Source organism: Penicillium daleae (genome assembly GCF_028827525.1).
Source record: "Penicillium daleae strain IBT 16125 chromosome Unknown utg000008l_segment0_segment0, whole genome shotgun sequence".
Taxonomy (NCBI): domain Eukaryota; kingdom Fungi; phylum Ascomycota; class Eurotiomycetes; order Eurotiales; family Aspergillaceae; genus Penicillium; species Penicillium daleae.
In genome coordinates this window covers 1124210-1146791 of record NW_026623156.1, presented here as the reverse complement: position 1 = coordinate 1146791, position 22582 = coordinate 1124210, and the positions used below count along the sequence as shown (strand labels likewise).

At 49.4% G+C, this 22582-nt stretch overlaps 12 protein-coding genes across 12 annotated transcripts; 6 read left to right on the top strand and 6 right to left on the bottom strand.

Annotated features, from left to right (window-relative positions):
* Positions 1-346: 346 nt before the first annotated feature.
* On the top strand, positions 347-888 carry N7458_009054 (60S ribosomal eL30 domain-containing protein; the record flags this gene model as incomplete). Its single annotated transcript, XM_056912436.1, has 3 exons — positions 347-385; positions 469-662; positions 747-888. The coding sequence occupies 3 exons, from the start codon at positions 347-349 to the stop codon at positions 886-888; spliced, it is 375 nt and encodes a 124-aa protein (XP_056761285.1).
* A 571-nt stretch (positions 889-1459) lies between these two features.
* Positions 1460-2502, top strand: N7458_009053 (60S ribosomal protein uL16; the record flags this gene model as incomplete). The annotated part of the gene is made up of 3 exons (XM_056912435.1): positions 1460-1504; positions 1763-1938; positions 2052-2502. The coding sequence occupies 3 exons, from the start codon at positions 1460-1462 to the stop codon at positions 2500-2502; spliced, it is 672 nt and encodes a 223-aa protein (XP_056761284.1).
* A 554-nt stretch (positions 2503-3056) lies between these two features.
* On the bottom strand, positions 3057-3455 carry N7458_009052 (uncharacterized protein; the record flags this gene model as incomplete). The annotated part of the gene is made up of 3 exons (XM_056912434.1): positions 3057-3103; positions 3169-3307; positions 3363-3455. 3 exons carry the CDS (start codon positions 3453-3455, stop codon positions 3057-3059), a joined length of 279 nt encoding a protein of 92 aa, XP_056761283.1.
* Positions 3456-3796: 341 nt separating this feature from the next.
* On the bottom strand, positions 3797-5843 carry N7458_009051 (uncharacterized protein; the record flags this gene model as incomplete). The annotated part of the gene is made up of 8 exons (XM_056912433.1): positions 3797-3911; positions 3989-4379; positions 4438-4744; positions 4806-4933; positions 4995-5252; positions 5305-5389; positions 5453-5529; positions 5579-5843. 8 exons carry the CDS (start codon positions 5841-5843, stop codon positions 3797-3799), a joined length of 1626 nt encoding a protein of 541 aa, XP_056761282.1.
* An 856-nt stretch (positions 5844-6699) lies between these two features.
* On the bottom strand, positions 6700-8127 carry N7458_009050 (uncharacterized protein; the record flags this gene model as incomplete). Its single annotated transcript, XM_056912432.1, has 1 exon — positions 6700-8127. One exon carries the CDS (start codon positions 8125-8127, stop codon positions 6700-6702), a length of 1428 nt encoding a protein of 475 aa, XP_056761281.1.
* A 451-nt stretch (positions 8128-8578) lies between these two features.
* N7458_009049 (uncharacterized protein) lies at positions 8579-9754 on the top strand (the record flags this gene model as incomplete). The annotated part of the gene is made up of 1 exon (XM_056912431.1): positions 8579-9754. The coding sequence occupies one exon, from the start codon at positions 8579-8581 to the stop codon at positions 9752-9754; it is 1176 nt and encodes a 391-aa protein (XP_056761280.1).
* A 241-nt stretch (positions 9755-9995) lies between these two features.
* Positions 9996-11159, bottom strand: N7458_009048 (Dyp-type peroxidase; the record flags this gene model as incomplete). The annotated part of the gene is made up of 1 exon (XM_056912430.1): positions 9996-11159. One exon carries the CDS (start codon positions 11157-11159, stop codon positions 9996-9998), a length of 1164 nt encoding a protein of 387 aa, XP_056761279.1.
* Positions 11160-11642: 483 nt separating this feature from the next.
* N7458_009047 (SDR family NAD(P)-dependent oxidoreductase) lies at positions 11643-12461 on the bottom strand (the record flags this gene model as incomplete). Its single annotated transcript, XM_056912429.1, has 1 exon — positions 11643-12461. One exon carries the CDS (start codon positions 12459-12461, stop codon positions 11643-11645), a length of 819 nt encoding a protein of 272 aa, XP_056761278.1.
* A 503-nt stretch (positions 12462-12964) lies between these two features.
* On the bottom strand, positions 12965-15127 carry N7458_009046 (Zn(II)2Cys6 transcription factor; the record flags this gene model as incomplete). The annotated part of the gene is made up of 2 exons (XM_056912428.1): positions 12965-15007; positions 15062-15127. 2 exons carry the CDS (start codon positions 15125-15127, stop codon positions 12965-12967), a joined length of 2109 nt encoding a protein of 702 aa, XP_056761277.1.
* A 324-nt stretch (positions 15128-15451) lies between these two features.
* N7458_009045 (SDR family NAD(P)-dependent oxidoreductase) lies at positions 15452-16345 on the top strand (the record flags this gene model as incomplete). The annotated part of the gene is made up of 4 exons (XM_056912427.1): positions 15452-15475; positions 15533-15913; positions 15964-16102; positions 16158-16345. 4 exons carry the CDS (start codon positions 15452-15454, stop codon positions 16343-16345), a joined length of 732 nt encoding a protein of 243 aa, XP_056761276.1.
* Positions 16346-18814: 2469 nt separating this feature from the next.
* N7458_009044 (flavin-containing monooxygenase) lies at positions 18815-20539 on the top strand (the record flags this gene model as incomplete). The annotated part of the gene is made up of 2 exons (XM_056912426.1): positions 18815-18972; positions 19030-20539. 2 exons carry the CDS (start codon positions 18815-18817, stop codon positions 20537-20539), a joined length of 1668 nt encoding a protein of 555 aa, XP_056761275.1.
* A 951-nt stretch (positions 20540-21490) lies between these two features.
* Positions 21491-22580, top strand: N7458_009043 (TauD/TfdA dioxygenase family protein; the record flags this gene model as incomplete). Its single annotated transcript, XM_056912425.1, has 3 exons — positions 21491-21646; positions 21700-21909; positions 21975-22580. 3 exons carry the CDS (start codon positions 21491-21493, stop codon positions 22578-22580), a joined length of 972 nt encoding a protein of 323 aa, XP_056761274.1.
* Between the last annotated feature and the right edge of the window lie 2 nt (positions 22581-22582).

Here is a 22582-nt window from a genome sequence, read left to right as displayed (position 1 = left end):
TTAGAGTAGATTGAGAGAAAAGATATTACTCCTCTACCTGTGAACTGCTCAATCCATGTTGGCCAGGAAAGCAGGCCCAGGAAATTACGGGATCATCGCCGCCTGAGGCAACCAGGTCGGTTTCAGACCAGCTCCACCAAGAGCAAGGTCATGTGACCATTGAGTCGAGATGAAGGCGGTCATTTCCCGGAGCGCATTAACTGGTTTCTCCGAGGCTGTCCGTACATTTCTGCGGCTCGGCTTCAATCGCGCGGCTCCTCTTCTTTCACTATCCACGCCGGCCGGAGCGCATCTCTCTATACACATTTCTATATCATTTTGAGGTCTTGTACTTCAAAGCGTAAAGATGGCCCCCAACAAGAAGTCCAAGAAGGGTTCCGACAACGTGAGTCAACCACGCCGACAGCATTGATCGTCTCGGCCGATCTTCAAGCATTCAAGATCAAGTTGCTAATACCGCAATTCCAGATCAACTCCAGGCTCGCCCTGGTGATGAAGTCCGGTAAGGTCACCCTGGGTGCCAAGTCTACCATGAAGACTCTGCGCTCCGGAAAGGCCAAGCTGGTCATCATCGCTGCCAACACCCCCCTCTCCGCAAGTCCGAGCTGGAGTACTACGCCATGCTGGCGAAGACTCCCGTCCACCATTTCTCGGGTAACAACGTGAGTCGACACCGATACCATCGTGGCAAACGCGCATGCTATGATGCTGCCCGATCGGATCAATTTGCTAACACCCACTTATAGATCGAGCTTGGTACCGCCTGTGGTAAGCTCTTCCGCTGCGCCACCATGGCCATTCTCGATGCCGGTGACTCCGACATCCTCACTGGCACCCAGTAAGTGGGTGGGCTTTGAGGCGCGGACTGGGGGAGGCGAATGCCTGTGAACGTTGTTGGAATGGCGTGTGGTGAATGTCATGTGGCGGAATAATTGGGGCGCATCTACGATTAGTTATGAACTATGAGAGCTCCAATCAAAAGGCCGACCGGTGGGCATTTACCAATCCAGTGAACGAGTAACTAGCTATAAGACATACAGGAGGAGTCCGACGGAGACTTGTCGGGTAGAGATCGGGGAGATTTATAAGCCGGATGTAGACTCATACCGTAAGCGCTGGAAATGACGAATGGCCTCCAGTATCATATCCCTCGCATATTTATTATACGGAGGATCATCCTCTTATCCTATCATACTTGTTGATCATCGTCCAAGAGTCACTCTGACTCGACTGCAAAGTAACCAGAACCGGGTACGACTCAACTTAAGTGGGTCCTAGTAATTGGCTCTGATTGGCCCGCTCACTAGGGCTTAGGGCTTCGCCACTTTGCTGCTTGGAAATCAAACAATCCCGTGACCCGCCCGTTTTCCCTTCTTTTTCCCTTTCGATCCCTCGACACCCAACGACATCCAAAACCCAGTTCGCAGGAAGTGCATTTCGCCAATTTCCAGCACTCACAATGGCTCGCCGTCCCGCCCGCTGCTACCGCTACTGCAAGAACAAGGTGCGTTGCTGATGTCGAGTTATTCGATGATTTTTTTTGTGTGCGGGAGGCTCGGTTGTGGGGAGGAGGACAAGCGCGTGAGGCACAACCCCTCGCGATCATCAACGAGAGCACCGGGCAGGTGCTGAATGCAAGGGAAATCTCTGTTTCTGGGACTCGATGTGAAGAGGAAGATTTTTGAGCTTCTCAGATTGGGAGAATGATGAAATCTGCAAAGCTTGGCAAGGATTGGTTCACTGACATCCCCCTCATCTCTAGCCGTACCCCAAGTCGCGCTTCAACCGTGGTGTTCCCGACCCCAAGATCCGCATCTTCGATCTGGGCCGTAAGAAGGCCAACGTTGACGACTTCCCCACCTGTGTGCACATGGTCTCCAACGAGTATGAGCAGCTGTCATCCGAGGCCCTCGAGGCCGCCCGTATTTGCGCCAACAAGTACGTTCTCTACACCTTCTCCATATCCTGCCTTTCGCTCGACCACTCGATATCAATCACCGAATACATCCAATTCTGCGAGATCCTCAGTTTCTAACGCTCCTCTCGTTTAGGTACCTTGTGAAGATCGCCGGTAAGGAAGGTTTCCACATGCGTGTGCGTGTCCACCCCTTCCACGTCATCCGTATCAACAAGATGCTTTCCTGCGCCGGTGCCGATCGTCTGCAGACCGGTATGCGTGGTGCCTTCGGTAAGCCCCAGGGTACCGTTGCCCGTGTGAACATTGGCCAGATCATTCTGTCCGTCCGCACCCGTGATGCCCACCGTGCCACCGCCATTGAGGCTCTCCGCCGTGCCATGTACAAGTTCCCCGGCCGCCAAAAGATCATTGTCTCCAAGAACTGGGGCTTCACCCCCGTCCGCCGTGAGGAGTACGTCCAGCTCCGCCAGGAGGGCAAGCTCAAGCAGGATGGTGCCTACGTCCAGTTCCTCCGTGGCCACGGTCTGATCGAGCAGAACATGCGCCGCTTCCCCGACGCCTACGAGAACCTGTCTCAGGCTTAGATGGAGGTTGTTTGGGTTTGATCCAGAATATGAAATTCAAGAACGAAAAAATTGAAAGTTTGGATGTTTACTCTCAAAACCTTCCTCTTCCCTTCCTGCCTGTTTCATTGTTTTCCTCGACCTACCTAGCTTGATATCTCTCAGTCTCGTGCGAATGGAGTTTATTCCATGGGTTTTAAGTGGTATTCTGTATCTTGTAGTGTGTTATTTTGTAACTCCAAGAGTGATCTACACTACGCTCTGACGCCTTGAAACGCCTCCACTTAAGCTCCGATTAGCATTGCCTATGGTCGTTGCAGCCTACGCACTGGCTAGACTCAGCTCGTTACCAGGCTCTGGAAGATCCGTCGAAGCGGCCTTGGCACTAGAAGAGTTCCTGTTTGAGAGCATGCGTCTGCACAAGATAACGAGATCTAAGGGTGAACCACTACGTTGGTTTTCTTAGTCTACACAAAGTTCATACTTAAAGAAGGCATATTATTCAATAAACACTATATCCACATCTCAAGTAAACATGTTATTCACTAAACCAAGACCATAACCAACACAATCCTCTAGCTCGGCGGCGTCCCACAGCGCTCCTTGTGTAGCTCTTGCGCCACTGTCAAGGTTCCAATCATTAGTGCGTGGTTCTAGCATGTATAGTCCAGCAATGGTAGAACTTACTCGTTGCATCCTCCGCCGTACAAGAATAATCCAAACACATCTTCATCGCATCCCTGAAGGCTGGGCTGGGGCAGGTGCAGACCGAGTCGTACTGGGAGATACATCCAGCGACGACCGCAGCCTCGGTCAGACATCGGGTCTGCAGAAGTGGTCAGTACATGAAGTTATTATGTAGAATCATGGAGATGTAGTACCAAACACGGGCTAATGTCGTCGTTTATGTTTGACGGCTCGGCGGCGGTCAAGGTCAGGAAGGCCGCTAGGGGGAGGAAGATAGAGAGCTTCATTTTGAGGGATGGATATGGAGAGGCTTGGATACAGTGTGGAGGAGTAGAGAGTGTGGAAGATTAGAGAATTTTGAAGAGATAAATACTGCGCCTGAGAGAACATTTCTGGAGTTACTATGGTAGAGTAAACAAGTGTTGATGTCCGGGCGATGAGTGGTATGGGATTGTCCGCGAGGAATGTCGCGGCTACTACCCACTCCACTCTCCTTGAAATGTGAATTGGGATTGCTATCGATAAACAAAGATAGGATCTTGGACTCGGTGACTTAGGTGGATTCAAAATCGTTGCAGTGCTATCGCTGGGTACACAACCAGAGCGTGATATTATTTCGTTGTGTCAACTAGTCCTTGAACACATCCAAAATCTTGCGGCCCAACGGTCTTTTCTGCATACCGTCCTGCTCTTCAGAGGAAAGTTGGAGTCTTCCTGAAAAGTCAATGCTGTCAAGGGGTACCCTGTAAACAAATTCCAGAGGTAAGTTCTTGGCCAACTTTAAGTCTCGGCTTCCACTGTAGGAGAATCATCTACTTACCACTTAGTCTTGAACCACCACTTATACCCAACAAACATCAAAAAGAAAACCGGAATACTGATATACGAGGCAATGAACAACTGATAGTTGAATGGAGTCTCAAAGACTGTGAACCCCTGAATCAGCAGTAAGAAAATATTGAAAAAGAAGTTGCCCCAATAGATCGAGATATGACCAGGTGCTTTGAACGGGAAGGTCTTGACATCAATGCCTTTCCGTTTGGCGGCAGCGCGGACTCTAAGCTGTACGAATGTAATCACAGCCCAGGCTATATAAGCGGCTGTTCCGCCGAAGGAGGTGAAGTATGAGAAGAGGCTGCCCGCTGTTGTTTGTAAGGACATGAGACCAAGGAAGCCCCACAAGTTTGAGAAAAGGATAGCCACGTAAGGAACTTGAATAGGGAAGTTAGGTGATGTCTATGAAGAAGAAAGGATTGTATTAGAACGTACCTCCTCTGGCAGTTGTGATTGCGAAAAACGAGGGTGCTTTGCGTTTCAAGGCCAGCGAGTACAGAGTCCGAGATTGAATGTACACGACACCGTTGGCTGCAGACACAAATGCAATGAGAATGATCGCATTGACAAAATGAGCAGATGACTTCCACCCGGCAAGGGTGAAGCCGATGGTAAAAGGGGACGAGGCCGTTTTGGACCCTGGGTGAACTAGATCGTCTGATGTAGAAGGACAGATCAAGCCTTGGAAGAAAGACATTCCGATAAACACGAAGAGGATTCGGTAAAGAATAGAGTTTGTAGCCTGATATGTGCTGTCAGTATATGATTTGTTATAATGCTCCATACTTTTTTTTGGGACTCACTCTGGGAACGTCACGCTGGGGGTTCTTAGACTCGCCTGCTGCGACAGAGACGATCTCAGTTCCAACGTAGTATGCAGCGGCCATGACGAAGACCTGGCCAAAGCCATTAATTCCATTTTGAATGGGGCCTAGAACATTCAATCAAGTCAGTTCATCTTCGAAAAAACACACATTGAGAGCATGGTATACCGTAAGGCGTTTTCCAGTATCGAAACCCGACATATCCATTACCAAATGCACCAACATTGGCGAGGATAGAGATAAAGAAGAGCACAACTAGCGACAGGAACTTGAACATGCCAAAATAATACTCTATCTCTCCATAGAAGTTAACTCCCATGGTCGTGAGGATTGAGAAGAAGACGAAAATAAGGATATACCAAGCCCAGACAGGAACCGCAGTCTCTGGAATCCAGAACTGTAGGAATACGGTTGCGTTGTTCCAGTCTGTCAAGACATTAGCTTCAAGTTATCTCAAAAAGTGTACCTTCTGATTTACCTGAGGCCAGAAAGACACTCCACATAAAGTAGTACAGCCATGATACAGCGAAACTGAGTGCCGGATCCACAAAGCGGTCACAGTGCTGTAAGCAAGGACACTTATTAGAATGTCGGGTTGATAATAAGAGCCAAATATTCAAGCTCACCTCAACGAATCCACCATGAACGGGGAACAGAGTAGCTACTTCACCAACACTCTGCATCAATATCCACATTGAGGCTCCTGTGTTCCAGTCAGCTCTAATCTGCATATTCGACTCATTCGCACGCACCAACGACGGAGAATCCAATAAGCAAACCCAACGGGCCAGCTTCATAGATGCCATAACCCAGTCCATAGAAACATCCAGGTCCGATGATACTACCCAACGCGATGATCATAAACTGACGACCCTTCAGACCTCTCCGGAGACCGTCCTCAATAACGTCACCTGAAACATCACGTAGAGGCTCACTGCCATCGTGTGTCTCTCTGATCGCAGAGACGCTCGTAATTGTGTCATCTTTGGCTTGAATTGAATTTGAAGAGCTTGACATATTGACCGTTGGAACCGGAAAGCTTACGCGGGACAAGTGCTATTGTGCATGGCTGAGCCTCCCTTATAACCTTGCGACAAGCGTAAAGCTGATTCACAAAAGCACACCACCACGCCTGCCTACATAGGGACATTTTTGCGAGGAGAACACAGAAAGTGGGGATCGGCAATTGAGTCTGGTATCTGCGTGGCGTGCAAATTGTCTACATCTCGTAGGGCGTCAGGATTAAGTATCACGCCATTGAGGAGTATAATTCGCCAGACCGGGAAGCGATAGACAACGACGAGCACAAGACAGGCCATATGTATAGAAGAGTCGCTTTACAGAGAGAATCCCGATCATCCGTTTACCACTTCGACCGAGCTTAGGAACCACACATCATGAATGCAGATGAAGCAGGGATGTTGGAGCGAGACCACGTTTCGCGGTAGATGACTTCAGCGTGTAGTGGGAACGCGGTACCAGAGCACCGGAACGCTAGCTGATGGCGCCAAGTCTAGTGCAATAACACACAGGAATGGCGATTTACAGGAAGGCTCCCATTTTGGCAGACGAGATCTAGATGCGAGCAACATCATTTCGTTTGGATGGAAGAGGAGTTATAGCCGGGGGCCAGCGACTGAATCATGAAAATATTCTAGACAGATACCGTATCCATGACACTGAGACAATAGTCAATATTGATTCGATATGCTCGTCAAGTACCTCAAGTACTGACTGCGCATTATGCGAGCGCCATCCAGATCGCAAGTTAATGCCTATTCAAGAATTGCCCAAATAGTATGTTTCTTTCGTGATGCAAGTCCATCATTTAGAACTCATCTAAATGCGCTAGACTTAGATAAACTAATGGAAATTAATGAACCACGACTGCCGCATTGCCCTCTTCCTCTGTCTGTAAACCAGCAGACTTTTGTGCTGAGCTCTCAAACTTGCGCACAACTTGCAATGTAGCATAGTAACTAAACGGCAATGCCAAAAACCACAGCCCAAAATTGATACTTGCGGTAGCAATCAATGCAGTGGGCACAGCTTGGACACCGAATCCCACAGCCACCCCTGCTGTCTCGATACCTCTGAGTAGCGAGCTGTATCGAATTTGGTCACCAGGCGAGTCCGAAAGATTGCCAATGCACCAGTAAATATAGTTCTCCACTAAGCCCAGACTGATCCGCTCGAAGAGATACAGCCCGAAGCCACGGCCAAAAGCACGCTGGTTTCCCCAGTCCAAGACAGGGTTGGTATGTCTGTATTCATTCTGAATGATGACGGCCCAGATCCAAGTTGCACTGTTCAAAAGGGCAATGAGGATGTATGTGATGATCGCGCGGCGCTTTCGACTCTTGATCCATGGGAGATCAACGAGAGAGCCACCGAGCCAAGTCGCAAGGGTGCCAACTACGGCAGACATGAAGCTACCCAGCGCTCGCGATCGTACTGTGAAATAGGTCGCAAGATATGTACCGGGGTAGGCCTGGATCCATCCGAAGTACCAGAACAGCGGGACAAGGAGTAGGATGGATTTGCTTCTCAGTAATCGCCACATGGCCTTAGCCTCGTCTCGCCAGTGGATACCCTGAGGGGCTTCAATCTTGGTGTTGTCATCTCTTTGCACTTTCTCTGGATTCGAAAGGAATAATCCAAAGAATAGACCTAGGCACTGAATTGCGATAAAGGCAAGATATGTCTGATATCCGACTTTTCCTCGGTGATTGACCTTATGATTGATTCCCAACGAGACGGCGCCACCGATGATATTGCCGAAATTGCGAAAAGTAAACCACGTCGCAATATATCGACCACGTTTATGTTGCTCAGGGTAACCAGTCGCAATGGCACCTTCGACACTCCAGAAAAATCCCGCGCTGAGACCACAGGTCACGGAGCCCAGGTACACAAGCCAGGTTGCACCAGTGCGATTGTTCAGGTACAGCCCTGCTGCGTATAGCGGATACCCTATCGATCCCAGGGCGAGAGTCCAGCGGAACCCAATGATGTTGGTAATCCATGGCCCCGCAAAACATGTCACTGTCATGAAGGCGTAGAGGAGAGCGTTGGCCGCGTTGACCAGGTCGGGACTTTGGGACCCGCCTACTCCGAGGCCATTCATGGCGCTCCATATTCCCGGGGCACAAAAGGCACATAGGCCAACGATTAGAATTTGAAAGAGCGTGCTTCGAAAAAATGGCGGTCGAGATGAGTTATTGGAGGCATTGGGTTTGTCCTCGGGGACTGTCGAGATGTTGGTTTGTATACCGGGATCCACCTTAGAGGAGATAGCCATGATGAGGAAAGCAAGTTGCACGAAAGAGAGCCAGGCTTTACGGGAATTGTCCGAAATTAATTGTAGGTTTAAATAGGCGACTAGAATCCAGCTTATCGTCCCATGTACTCGGTATATTTGCCGACGTTTAGCCTCGTCTCCCCGCAAGCACGCATGTCCACGCCGGAATGGCACAATCCATCGATAGCCTCGGAAGTTATCTTGGCAGACAATAGGTAATAAATGCAGTAAATGCGAGAGAGGCAAAGGAAGGATCATATCCTTGTGTTCGGAGATTATGGTCCAATAGAATTGTCGTCATTTTGGCGCATATGAGGAGGGGTTTCTCCTCTTTTTTAGGAATTTCGTAGCGTATTTAAGTCGGAAGGTCCGACAATATTGCCTGCCCATGTCTGCAATCTAACACGCATCATAATACAATCAATTACTACCCCAGGCCCAGAATCACAGAATGGCAACCACTACTGAACATCTGCATATTGAAAAGCTGCAAATCAGCGATGCAGTCTCATCTGTCGTCTCATTCGAACCCTTCGAGCTCCCCTCCTCCAACCAGCGGGTACTGGGATCTCCTCATCCCAAAGATACCGTGATTCCCCTCGCCCTACGTCTCACAGAGGAATCCCAAAAGCCCAGCCTCGACGTCATCGTGGAGACTATCAAGTCTCTCCAGCAGCGAGATGGCACTTTGACCAAAAAGCTTGCTCAACACGGCACCCTCCTCTTCCGTGGTCTTCCCATCCATAACGCCGAGGACTTTAGCAAATTCGCCCACGCTTTTGGATACAAACCTCACGAGATCATTGGTATAGTAGTGGATAGACCACTTCTCGCACCGAACGTGGCACCCGCCAACGAAGCACCCAAGGAGGTTCTGATATACAACCACAACGAGTCCCCGCAGGTGCCCCATGCCCCGGAGTATATTTTCTTCTACGGACATCACGTCCCCAACAAGGGCGGCGAATCTCCCATTTCTTCCTCGCTGGAGTTGTTCCACCGCGCACAGCAAGAAATTCCAGAATTCATCGCTGAGCTTACGGAGAAGGGCATCTTGAGCCGCGTCACGTACAAGTACGAAAAACAATATGAAGGCGGGTCCACCCTCAAACAAGCCTTTGGAAAGGAGATAGTGGATGGGGACTCGGAAGAGACCAAGCGACGCAAGATAGAAGCGCAGATTGCCCGGTATGGACGTGGGATTTATACGACGTGGGAGTGGACGGATGACGGGCTTGTTTTGACGCATCGACTCCCAGCAATTAGGACACAGCCGGAGACTAATTTGCCCACGCTGTTTACCGGATTGGCCTCATACTGGAAGATGAATCGGGTGAATTCGGGTGGGAGGAAGAATGTTACTCAGCAGATTTATGGAGATGGGAGTGTTATACCGGAGAAGTATTTGGAGCATTTGGCTAAGATTACGGATGAGATTCGTGTACTGCACAAGTGGGAGACGGGTGATGTGCTGGTCTATGATAATGTGATTGCCCAGCATGGGAGACAGCCGTGGGAAGGCGAGCAGTCGGATCGGGTGGTGTTGGCGAGTCTTTTTGATGGGAAGAGCGTGCCTGGAGCGTATGGATTTGGGGAGTGGGCGAAGGTAGTGCAGGCTTTGGATTAGATTGAACCAGTCGTCGATGAAGATCCTTTGGTTTGTGTTCGTCTTCTATAATTTCGTGACTTTGAGTTGACGAGGCTGTGTAGTTCTTGTTACTTTGTCATATTTTTGAGATTCAATAGCCTGATCAATTGTCTATCTAGCGCTTCTCGTGTATGTAAGTGGAGACGTCGCTGTATATGCAGATTCATATTGTGACTTTTGTGAACTCCGTTAATACGTACTAAGTTCGTAGACTGGGTAATTAATCCGAATCCAAGCTTGCTAGTAGACTCGCCGATGGAGCAAAGAATGTCGTTCCCGTCAACGGCGTAGAGAAATCCAGAATTCGATCGTGGAGGCCAGGAGGATGGCCAACGAACATGCGCTCCAACATCTTCTCAATAACCCACAACCGGCGCGTATACCCAATAAAATACGTGCCGAATTCGCCTGAACCAGGCGATCCAAATGGCATGTTATCGCGTAAGATATCATGTTCATTGCCATTCTCGTCTTCAATCGTGTTGAGGGTTTTGTGCGATCGCTGTCCAGACTCGGCGTCGTCGAGTTCCACATTATCAAGCTTAGTTCGTCCAATGATCTTTTCTTGTGTTTCCGTCGGCAGAGACTTCCAGGACTCTAGATCGTGCACGTATTTCTGGATCACGATGTAACTGCCTCCTTGGGCGGATGTATCTTCCTCTGCGATGAGGACGGACGAGGGCACAGCTGGCCCGACGGGGTTGGCCGTTCCGTCAACGAAACCGAGAAGATCGCGGACATCAAAGTATCGGAATCCGACTGTCTCATCAATTAGAGACACCGAATCACCAAGCTGATCCATCAATTGCCTCTCAAACTCGAAGCAAATATCCCGTCGCTCCGATCGGATATGGAACAGCAAATCTCCAGGCGTTGAGACAGCGGTGTGCTTGTTGCCCTTGATCTCCTTGAACGGATGAAGCTCTGCAGGTCTAGGCAAACCGGTCAACCGGTCCCATATATCGCTGCCAATGCCGACCGTGCAAGCGAATTGGGCATTCAAGTCGCGAATGGAGACATTCTTGGCGAGATCGTCCAGGCTAGCGAGGACGGACCGAATTGTGCTGATGGAGTCTTCCTTATCGGTCGCTGATAGAACGAGGAAGGTCGCCGACGAGGTCAGCGGTGCGTCCACGCGCTGGGATTCGATTGGGACGCGCTGGCTGCTCATGTTGGCCTTGGAGAATGTGGGCTGGAGCTGGCGGGGGATGGGGCGGCTCGGGACACGGTCTGACGGGTTGAATTGCGTTGCGAAAGGTCGAGAATTTTTGGTGATGGACAGGCGCGTCGCGTTCCTTAAATATGTGACTTGAGCTCTCGGCCAGATATAACCCCGAAGCGTAATGTTTAAGCAGGTGGATGCAGGCGATGCAAAGCTGGGCATGTTTCTGCTACGCTTTGCCTGTGAGGGGAAAGTAGAGTCTTGTAAGGGACTCGACCAGAGTGAGATTCCGACGCATCTGCTTTTATCAACCACATGATTGGGCGAGATATGTGGAATGCGGAGAGAAGCTCCGATGCGAGTGGTCGATGATGTGGTTGATCTCGGTGCATCGGTGACAAGACGGGAAAGGTCGTGAGGTCACTTGGCCCAAACCGGCGAATCGCAGGCGGCACAGCGGGCGTTTCCAGCTCAGCTTGATCGATTATTTGATGAATCTCACTTTCTCATGTCCTCGTCGAACAGTGAGCTAGCCAGAAACGGGCAATACTATCGTCCAATGATCAGGCAATCCTGTTTAGCCGACGTGGAGCAGCCTATCACGGTAATGCTGGGTCCTCATTGGCTACGTGCAACTATACACATCCCTGAGGTGAATAGCATTGAAAACACTTCGCCTCTCTCTCATTAAGTCTACTTATCTTGCTATCGCTGCGTATATCCACCATCTACCATCAAAGCAGTCCCCGTGACAAAAGAGCTCCGACCTCCCGCAAGATATAAGACTCCATCTGCAATCTCCTCCGGCCGTCCCATCCGCTCCATCGGCACTGCGGTCGCGACACGCTCCACCATGGCCTGCAAGATGGCCGGCGACTTGGTTGTGAGCGGCGTCTCCGTATATCCAGGACAAATAGCATTAATCCTCAATCCATCCTTCGCATAGTCCTCCGAAGCCGTTCTCGTCAACCCAATCACGGCATGTTTGGTAACGGTATATGCCGTCGACAAGGGAATCCCCACAATGCCCTGAATAGAGGAAAAGTTGATAATCGAGCCTCGCTGCAAGGGCCGACCATCAATGATGGACTTGATGGGTTTTTGCTTTAGCATGATCTTTGCTGCGGCGCGGAGAACGAAAAATGTCCCCGTGAGATTGACGTTGAGAATGCGGTCCCAATCTGCGGTTTCGGCATATGCTGCGCCGCCTTGGTGTTTCATTGCAATTCCCGCCGCATTGACTACATAGTCGAGACGGCCAAATGTTTGCGCGACTGTTTCGATGACTTCGTTTACGCGGGTTTCGTCGCCGACGTTGGTTGGGTAGGTCTCGATTCGGCAGGGGCTGGTTTGGCCCAGCGTACATTGTAGGTCTTCGATTTCCGATTTGACAGCTGCGAGGGGTTCTCCACTCAGATCGAGGAGAGCCAGTCCAGATACGCCTTCTTTGGCGAAGGCTTTTGCGCAGGCTCGTCCGATGCCTGATGCAGCGCCAGTGATTAATGCGATGCCGGGGACGTCCATTGGCGTGGAGGATAAAAGAGGCAAATGCGAGTATGAAGATAATGTTAAGTTATAATGAAAAATTATATATATGAGAAAAACCCTGATAGCTTGAGGCAGTCTATTGAAATAAGTAACGGTCCACCATCACCCAGCGCATACCTCCGTAGTGGGGTTGTCGCGGAAGCCTGCCTAACTTGGTAAGCCCACTCCACTAGTCAACGGTCAGCCTTATCAAGAGTATGCACGGTGCAAAATAGGCAAGCTTTAGAGCTGCCAGATTAAAGTTGGGATGCGGGGTAGTTCATATGACTTTTTGGAACGCGTAGCGATTGATCAGACCAGAAGAGTGCACAACGTAGCTCATTTGGGACGTGACTGGGACAGTATAGCAGCTCGTGAACAAAAAAGGTGAAATTTCATTCTTCTTATATCTTTGAGAGGAGCTTTCACTCCCTGCAGTTGAGATTATAAAATTGATTGTGATGATATACATAAATACTGAAGTTATCTGCACAAGAAAGTCACCCCTCCCACTCCCCGTGTTCCCGCATTGGCAACGCTTTCCTCATCAAGTCCAACCAAGTCACACTACAACCGCCACCACGCTTCTCCTGCCAGATCTTCCGAATCGAACTCAAAGTCCGTGTAAACCCAGACAATCCACTCCGCTGCGCGGAAATCTCAAACCACCTCGCAAAAGACTCTTGCACATCTGGATCTTCAGCTTCGCATGCTGCGATAAATGCTGGCCAGATGAATCCCGCAGAACCATGCACGACGCTAGAGTCGGCGTACTCGCATTGCAGTAGACAGTCGCGCACTCCGATTACCTTTTCTTGCAGTATCGACGCGTTGATATCGTAGATTCGGCGGTAGAAGTAGATGGCAAGGGCAAGTCGCATTGCCTCGAGCATGTTCTCTAAGATGTGTTGGTCGATAGTGGAATGTTGTGATGAAAAGGTAAAAGTTGCTTGGTTGGGGCGTTGAAGTTGATTAATATAGTCTTCCAGAGCTTTCGCACGGCTGATAAAGTCCTTTAGATTGAGGCCATTTGGGGTGGAAGATTCTTCAGCGGCATCTTTCTCAGTCCCAAGGCGGATCACACAAGATAAAAGAAGGAGCCATGCCTCTGGAATTCCAAAAATCTCGGGGTATAGAGTTGCTGAAAAGAGGCCTGGGCGCTCAAGGTGTAGATCATTCTCCCCTTCTTCCCGGTCGCGCACGCGGAGCATTTCCTGATGCAGATTTTTCCACTTGTACAGACGGAAAGAGAGGCCATCCACACTCGCGGGAGCAAGCCCACTCGACTCGATTGCTCGACGGATATGTTGGCGGTGGTTGGAATTTGCAGCACAGACAAAAATGCTTTCATGGAACATCCGCTCAAAGACATAGCAGTGATGTAGAAGGCGTACCTTCCTTGATTTCTTTCGCTTGAGTCCTTTCATACGGATGAATTTTTCTGCTTCCAGAAAGTATCCTTCAGCTTGGTCTCGGTTACCCGAGAAGGTGGATACTTGCACCATTGTGAGGATTGCCATTAGAATAGATTTGTATTTTGCTGGTTTGGGAATATCGTAGGCGGTCAAGAGCATCAGTCGGGCGTGGGTCTGGGCCTTTTGGAGGTACATTTCTCCTTTTTCGAGCCAAGATTCAGATCGAGAAACGCCGCCTAGACTGAAGGCGCTGATGGCTAGGGTTCCGTAAAAGTTGCATAGGCTAGCATGACTCATGTCCTCGCCCAACGCTAGAGCGGCTAGACAGTCTTTGGCATGGGGAATGAATAGTATATGCCAGGGTGTCTTCTTATGGCGGACGGGTGTCATGAGACTGATAACAGTTGAAGAGTAATGTTTAATCAGGAAGACTGCGTCTTGTGGGACCGAACAAGACATGTCTGGACCTGGAGCCAGGAAGTCGGACTGTATTGGTGGATTACAATATGATTGAGATATCAAGCGTGTGGGCGAGTATTCTTGATGCGGCGCTAAAGTCGTGTCGCCGACGTGGCTTTGGTCCATCAACAGATCTATTAGATCTGGAGAGCTCGAGCTCGGCGCATGATCTGGTGGTTCTAGTAGTGACTGCATAAATGATGGCGACAATTGTGAAAATCCGACATCGACAGTGAAAGAGCCCATCATTGGGAGTTCATCCTGCTCTGGACTACCGGTACCGGGATTCTCAAAATCCTCGACCAGTGGCAAAGACTCGGTTTCGTCGGGTGTTGCATTCTGGACTGCATGGTCTTGATGGACTTTGAAAACACCAAACGGCCCAAGGGATAGCTGAAAATCTCTCAATGGAGCTGAGCTCTCGCACTCGTCATCTATCTGGGATAGCAATTGAAATGTGGACTTGGGCGGTGCGCTGGAGACTAGCCACTGGCTCATGCGCTCTCGCTCTTCTTCTGTAAGTAGAGGCCTTCGAAACCGGATCTTCGCCTCTGGGTTTCTTGAGTCAAAAAATATATTTTTTCCATAGCCAGCGCAGGTTAGCCCAAAGTAGGCACACATGGAACATGTTGGGCGGCCTTCATCGCACTTTACGTGCCGACTTCGACACTATGGCCTAGTCAGATTCCAGCTCCTCGCCAGCAACTGCCGGTATATACGTACTGTGGTACACCCGGTGAAGGAGCGTGTATGAGCGTTGATATCTGCGCGCTCGACTCTGCCAGCCATGATGCAGGCTGCAAGTATGCGCGAGAAGGATGAAAAGGCGGGTATCTACGGCGATATCAGGCCCGTTGCGAGCATCGGGCCGAGTCCGACAATTTGCGGGGAAGATAAGAGTGGGTCCGCGATAGCGGAAACCTGCCTCTTTGGGTGAGGGTATACTTGCCTACTGATGTCTGTGGAAGTTTGTGATTGTCTGGAAGGGGCGTAAATACACCGAGGCAGCACTTGGAACAAGAGGAGACTTATTTATTCTTCGCCTCGTGACTAACGGCACATACGGCAGTTCCTGCAAAGATAGCCCAGATATTAGCATATCGTGAGACCAAAATGGCATCTCTTGAGGGCAAAGTTGTAGGTATTTGCTCCACCACTATGAAAGAATTGCTAACCTCAAAATTTCTCGATTAGATTGCAATTACCGGTGCAGCCTCTGGCATGGGACTTGCAACTGCAAAGTTAGTTGCATCACGCGGCGCAATCGTATCTTTGGCAGACATCAACGAAGCCGCACTTCAAACAGCGATCGATTCGTTGACCGCGAGCGACCAGCACTTGTATACAGTAGTTGATGTACGAGACAGCAGTCAAGTAGATTCCTGGATTCAATCTACGGTCCAAAAATTTGGCAAGATCGATGGTGCCGTGAACATGGCGGGAGTGATCAGTCCGGCAACACCCATTACGGAAACAACCGATGCGACATGGGATTTCAACTTTGCTGTGAACTCAACTGGTCTGTTTTACTGCCTTCGGGCACAACTGAGAGCTATGGGTGCCAGGGGTAGCGTTGTAAGTAATTGCCTTTTACTTCATCGGTTCTTGCTGACCCAGACATGCAGGTGAACGCTGCCAGTGCTTTCGGCCAGATGGGCTCGCCTGGAGTTTCCCCATACTGTGCTAGTAAAGCAGCAGTGATTGGACTGTCACGTACAGCAGCCAAAGAGAACAAGGGAATTCGAGTAAATTGTGTTTCCCCGGGTATGCGACCAAGACTTGACTATTTCGTCGACGAGATGCTGACTTGGAATTCTAGGATCCGTCAATACCCCAATGTCCCAGGGCGAAGATCCCGAAGATGTGAAGCGAGGCTTGCAAGCTACAGCACAAAAGCGGCGTGCAGAGCCAATCGAAGTGGCAAACGTGGTCGCATTCTTGTTGAGCGATGAAGCATCGTTCGTCACTGGCGCGGTCTACAATGTTGATGGAGGCTGGCTGTGTTGAAGTTCATCAATAATCCGTTTAGCTTCTTGAATAATATTCTATATAAACATGTAACAAAGCAAAATACCGGATCAAGATAGATGAAACTTGGAGCAAAAGAAAATTCTCGCGACAGAAACTGACGCTCAGAAGGGTGAGTGCATCACTCACTTCCTGCCGTGTCGCCAGATCAGAAGACCCGATTTCACGAGGCCGATGTTTTGACCCAACCTCATATATACTTGTGTCATTCGCCATTTCAATTTCTCTGGATTTACTACCAGACTCTTTGGTGAAGGACTGAACAAGCTTCTTTCGTAAAAGTAACGCTGAGATGACGAAAAATACAATCATACATGAAGCCGTGATACCTGCGACGGCTCCTGGGCTTAGCGACTGTTTATGAACATATTCCGTGTGTGCCGTGACCTTGGAATATGTGGCTGTTGGGCTTGCTATGGTGTCTGTTAGAGTTTTCAACGCCGTGTAGGCGGTTACAGATTGGCCTAATTATTCTGTTAGTGCCGTGACTACTGTATCTTTACTGAATAATCTTTTCCGTGACTTACCAGCACCTGGTGTTTTTAGCTCACGATACATTGTGCTAATTGGCCACACAAAGTCGCAAGTATGATGAGTAACCATTGGGAGTCCAGAGGAGAGAAAAACTGGGCAACGACGACGCTGATGCAATAAGAGTTGGTGTTACTGTAAGCTATTAGCAGGGGCTTTAGACATCGGAGACTACAGTCTATGCTCGCATACCATTGACTAGTCTTATTGTCGCCAAATCGAACAACAGCACCTCCACCTCCACCTCCCACTCCATTTGTACATCCCGTGGCAAGTGCTGTCACCGCCGAATTGACACACCCAGCATAAGAATCAGATGTAGTCCATACATCGCCTGGTGCACAATACACGGCGCTCACTAGTTGCGGAGAAAAAGTGTTAAGTTGTAGGTATCGGAATGGGATTTTCAGGGGAAGCAAACCATCTGTGTCTGACTCCCAAAACCATCCTTGAAACCCACCTATGTCTGGCATAATGTGCTAGACGGGAGCTTTCAAGCACTGTTTTTTTCAATCTGGCAGTAACAGATTGTCAAAGAGAGAAATCACTTCCAAGGAAGTATCTTAGGCTTAAGAGTATTATATAAGAGAACACACGGCTATAGAACTGGAACAATCGAAATTGAGATTGTATCTATCCTATCCTGCAAGGTAATCAGGTGCTTGGAATGTGTCCAATTGTCAGAACAGAATAAAATATTTCATTTGTATTGCAAATAAGCCCCCCCCCCCCCCCCCCCCCCCGCGATTCCAGCTACATAAGGGACGTAGCACCTTCGGCTGTTCCCGTAATCGACAGCCCTGACAACTTTCGCTTAAGGATATCGGTAGAAGGTAAATACCGTACATAAATCTGCATGAATAGTTCTTAAAGATGTTCAAAAAGACCACCTAACAGCTAAAGAAGTAGAAAATTATTGTGATTAATGATATCCGTAGAAGCCTCAATCGTCCCATGCGTCCACTGAGACGCCTCTTCGAAACCTAAGGATTTCTTCTTAATAATGTGGGAGGGTGCTAAGCATACCCTAATGCAATGTTTAAATCAAAGTATTTCATATAGTCTAGCTCTAAGTCTAACTAATCTAGTGCGATAAAAGGTGAAGGATTCTGCACATTGAACTAATCTGCACCTCCTAACTCCCCCAGCCCCCTCGTCAGCTCCGACCGTTCCATTCATAATTATGCAGCCTGGCCTTTAATTTTTGACACCGACCTGCAGACCAGCCACTTCCTTTGTCAGTCGGCTGAGCTTGAATAAAATTTTCTGTGTGTAGTAAACTATTGTCACTGTGCAGCAGAGGTTTCAATCTATCTTGAAACTTACGCTGAGCGAGGGCCTTATTGACTTTTGTCGAGAACTTGCGAAAGGCTGTGATCGTGTTGATTAGTTCATTGACATGAATGTATTGGCTGCATCCCACAATCCTATAAGTGCTAGTGGCAAACACACTTAACGATCTATTCTTTAGTGACGACCGCACGATGCCCATATCATACTCTAAATTGCTTTAAGATCCGAAAAGCTACGAATTGAAAACCTCTGCCGGCTACGGTATATTGAGGGACTGAGTCTAAAGAGACAATTTTAACTGGAAGTAGTACCTAAGCTATTTACTTCAAGATCTTCTAGGAAGGCTATAGCGTCACGTGAGACAACACGGGCACAAGGCTGAAGACAAAAAAGTGGCGCTGGCTGCTGATCACGTCTCCACTTCCATCAGCAACGATAAGCTCACGAGAGGAGCATGTATCGCCGATGCATTCATATCACACTCCATTCTGCAAAGCACCACCGCACACAAGTCAAGTGATGTAACACGATCATGACTTTGATCTATAAAGGACCTCGTCATGCCTACAAGATGACCATAGCATAATCAGCGCTCGGAATATATCTTCGACACCTCGAGTCATCATGGGATCAGTGCAGATCGAGGCGTACGATGTCCTCATCATCGGTGCCGGTTTATCGGGTGTTTGTAGTCTCTACCACCTGCGCAAACGGTTCCCATCGTGGAATATCAAGGTGATTGAGGCTGCTGATTCTGTTGGTGGAACCTGGTACTGGAACAGGTAAGAGATCGATATCGGTCTCATAAAACATGATGTTCTAACTCGCGTCTTGAACAGATATCCAGGTGCCCGAGTGGACTCTGAGTCGCTATCTTATGCTTTCTCCTTCGATAAGGAGCTAATGAATGAGTGGCACTGGAAAGAGTCTTTTGCACCGCAGTCGGAGATTCTGCGATATGTTGAGCGAATTGCCGAGAAACATGACTTGGCCAAGAATATCCAGTTCAACACCCGTATCAAGTCTGCCCGGTGGCAAGACAACGCCCACACATGGCTCTTCACAGATGAAGCCGACAAGCAATACCAGTCACGATTCTTGGTTAGTTGTATGGGCTTCTTGTCATCGCCAACTTTGCCAGCTATCCCTGGTATCGAGTCCTTCCAAGGGCAAGCTTTCCACACTTCCCGTTGGCCCGAAAATTTCGATCTCAGCCATGATTTTGCCAATAAGCGGATTGGGGTCATCGGCACCGGAGCAACCGGAATCCAGACAATTACTGCTGTCGCGAAGGAGCCCAGCGTCAAGTTATTGACTGTCTTCCAGCGCACGGCAAACTGGTCAGCACCTCTACGCAACGAACCGATCAGCCTGGACCAAATGCAGAAGCACTGGGAAAATTACGACGAGCTTTTCAAATTCTGCAACGAGACACCAGCCTGCTTCATGCACCAAGCCGACCCACGCAAGTCCTTGGAGATATCTCCAGAGGAGCGACTCGCTCTTTGGGAAGAGATCTACGCAAAGCCTGGTTTCGCAAAGTGGCTCGGTACTTTCAGTGACACATATACCAACCGCAAGGCTAATAAGCTATACTCTGACTTCATCGCGGACAAGATTCGGGCTCGCGTGAATGACCCGAAGGTGGCGGAGAGTCTAATCCCTAAGAGCCATGGCTTCGGTACGCGGCGAGTACCTCTTGAGAGTGGTTACTTCGAGGTGTACAACCAGCCGAATGTTCACCTGGTGGATCTTCAACAAACGCCGATAGCGAAAATTACAGAGACTGGAATAGAGACGTCGGATGGCAACAAGCATGAACTTGACGTTCTGATCTACGCCACCGGCTTCGATGCCATCACAGGTGCCTTTAGTGCAATTGAATGGCACGCCAAGGATGGCCGCCCTCTTCTTGGTAGCAGTGACTCAAAGGACGGCGAACAAGCAATCTGGATTGATCACAGGCCACAGACGTTCCTAGGTATAACGGCACGCTCAATGCCCAATATGTTCATGGTTCTCGGGCCCCACCAGCCATTTGGCAACGCTCCACGCACCATTGAGCATGCAGTGCAAGTTGTTTCCGATCTACTCCAATACTGCAGGGACAATGACTACTCTTATGTGGAACCGACTCCAGAGGCAGTGGAGGGCTGGACAGAGCATGTGATTGAGTGTAGCAAGGGTCATCTAGCGAACGAAATTGATAGTTGGATGACTGGTGTGAACAAGAATATCAAGGGCAAGACTGTTCGCAGTGTGGCACGGTATTCTGGGCATGCGGTGGAGTATCGTCAGAAATGTGCTGAGTGTAAAGCGGCTGGATGGAAGGGACTGGTTTTTGCATGATTAGTCCTCACGTTGCTTTGCATGTACTGTTCTTCATGTTGAAATACAAAATCAAAGTTGATTTGATTGAAGGAACTCGGTATCGTCCAACAGGCCGCGCCTGTTCGAACACCTGTTGTATGGCGCGCGCTTTCAAGAGCTGGTGGGATGAACGGTAGCGTAAGTCCAGAAAAGAGATATAACGTTGCCAACGTTCGCCTGGCATGACTTTGGCGGGATGTTCTACATTTGGAGTAGGAGCATGGAAGCGAATAGCCAAGCTGACGATATAGAGTATTAGCCATGATAACATGGATTGCGAGTTTTGGCATTTGTGGAAGTAAATCGTCGTGCCTGAGTGATACGGGGCGTAAACTGTCCAGGAGAGAGGATAAGAGACCAAGGTATTCTGCTCTCGTTAGTAGGGCAGGCTGCATTCTTTGAGATATCTAGAGAACATTGCTTGTACGCGTTTATACATAACCCTAGCTATTTTACACTGGTGTCCCTAACAACGACTACTTATATACTTGTGCAGAATCATAGTGCAGATATGAACTTGGTCAAGGCTTTTACAGATGATCTACACTAGCTGAGCTGACACCTTTCCGTCTCTTGTCGATACGTTGGCCGACTATAGCCGATGAGTCTGTCGCGATGCGAGCGCTGATCGTGCGGAGGACAAATTCGACGATGGCCACCCCCAGAAAGTCTCTACACCGCTGGTGGGACACTACCGGGTACTCTCACGTATTGGGGGAACTTCCGGTCCAACACGTCGAAAGCGCCGAATTTCTTCGGCAATGGACGGACTCGGCTTCCCAAACACAGTGCCATGACTATGATCATAACAACCGCCGGCAAGGTATAAGAATGCGCGGACTCTACAAAATTTTGCACTAACACCAGAACGCTCACCGTGATCTTACCTAGCCTTTCCTATCTACTATTTAAAGTTGAGTTTGCTTCATCATGTCTACCACTCTCACCGAAACCGTAACCGCACACAGTCCTCCCCCTTCGCTGAGGGTCATCAAGAACGGCTTCGGTGCAGAAATTACAGGCCTGGACTTTGCCGACGGCGTGACCGACGAGGGATATCGCTTTATTGAGGATGCAGTAAAGAAGGTGGGTGCATCAAGCACGGTATCAAATTGGAGCTGTGCTAAGACCATCTGCAGCATGGATTTGCTGTAGTTCGGAAGACGAAACTGGTTGACGAGACTCACCTCGAGCTGGCTAGGAAATTTGGTGAGCTTGACGATGTGACCCCTTACAATAAGGCCGGCCGTGTGCACCGTTTGACATATAACGAATTGTTCGACGTTGGAAACATTGATCTCGATGGTTCAATTGTCGATTTGAGCAGCCCCCGTGGTGAGGCGAACAAGGTATTCCATCCCAGCCCAACGAGCGATAAAGACAAAAAGCCCCAAGCCGAAACTGACTTGTCCAGGGGAATGCCCTCTTTCACACCGACTCCAGCTTCAACCCTCGGCGGGCTGGGTACTCCTTGCTACTTGCCCACGAACTCCCTCCTCCCGGCACTGGTGGCTCGACTGCCTTTGCCGACATGAGGGCTGCTTACCGAGATCTGGACCCTGACTATAAGCAATTCCTGCGCGAGAAGAAATTAATTGCGCGCCACTCGCTGTTACACTCCAAGAAAATGGCTGCCCCCGAGTGCTTCAAAGATGTCGAGCCCACGGACCATTTCATGAGCCGCCACTGGCTGCTCCAAGTGCACGAGCGCACCGGCATCCCCACGATCTACCTGGCAAAACACATACATTCACTCGAAGGCGTCTCATCAGAGGAGCCCCAGGCTATCCTGGAAAGACTGTTTGACCACGCAACCCAGGATAAATACGTCATTGACGTGCAGTGGTATGATCCTGGTGACATGATTGTGTGGGATAATACATGTACAATGCACCGTGCTGTTAGTGGGGAGTTTGTTACCAAGTATCGGAGAGACATGCGACGAGCGACTGTGCATGACGATAGCAGTCTGGCATGGGGCTTCAACGAGAAGAGCAACAAACGCATGGGTCTTCCTTGAGG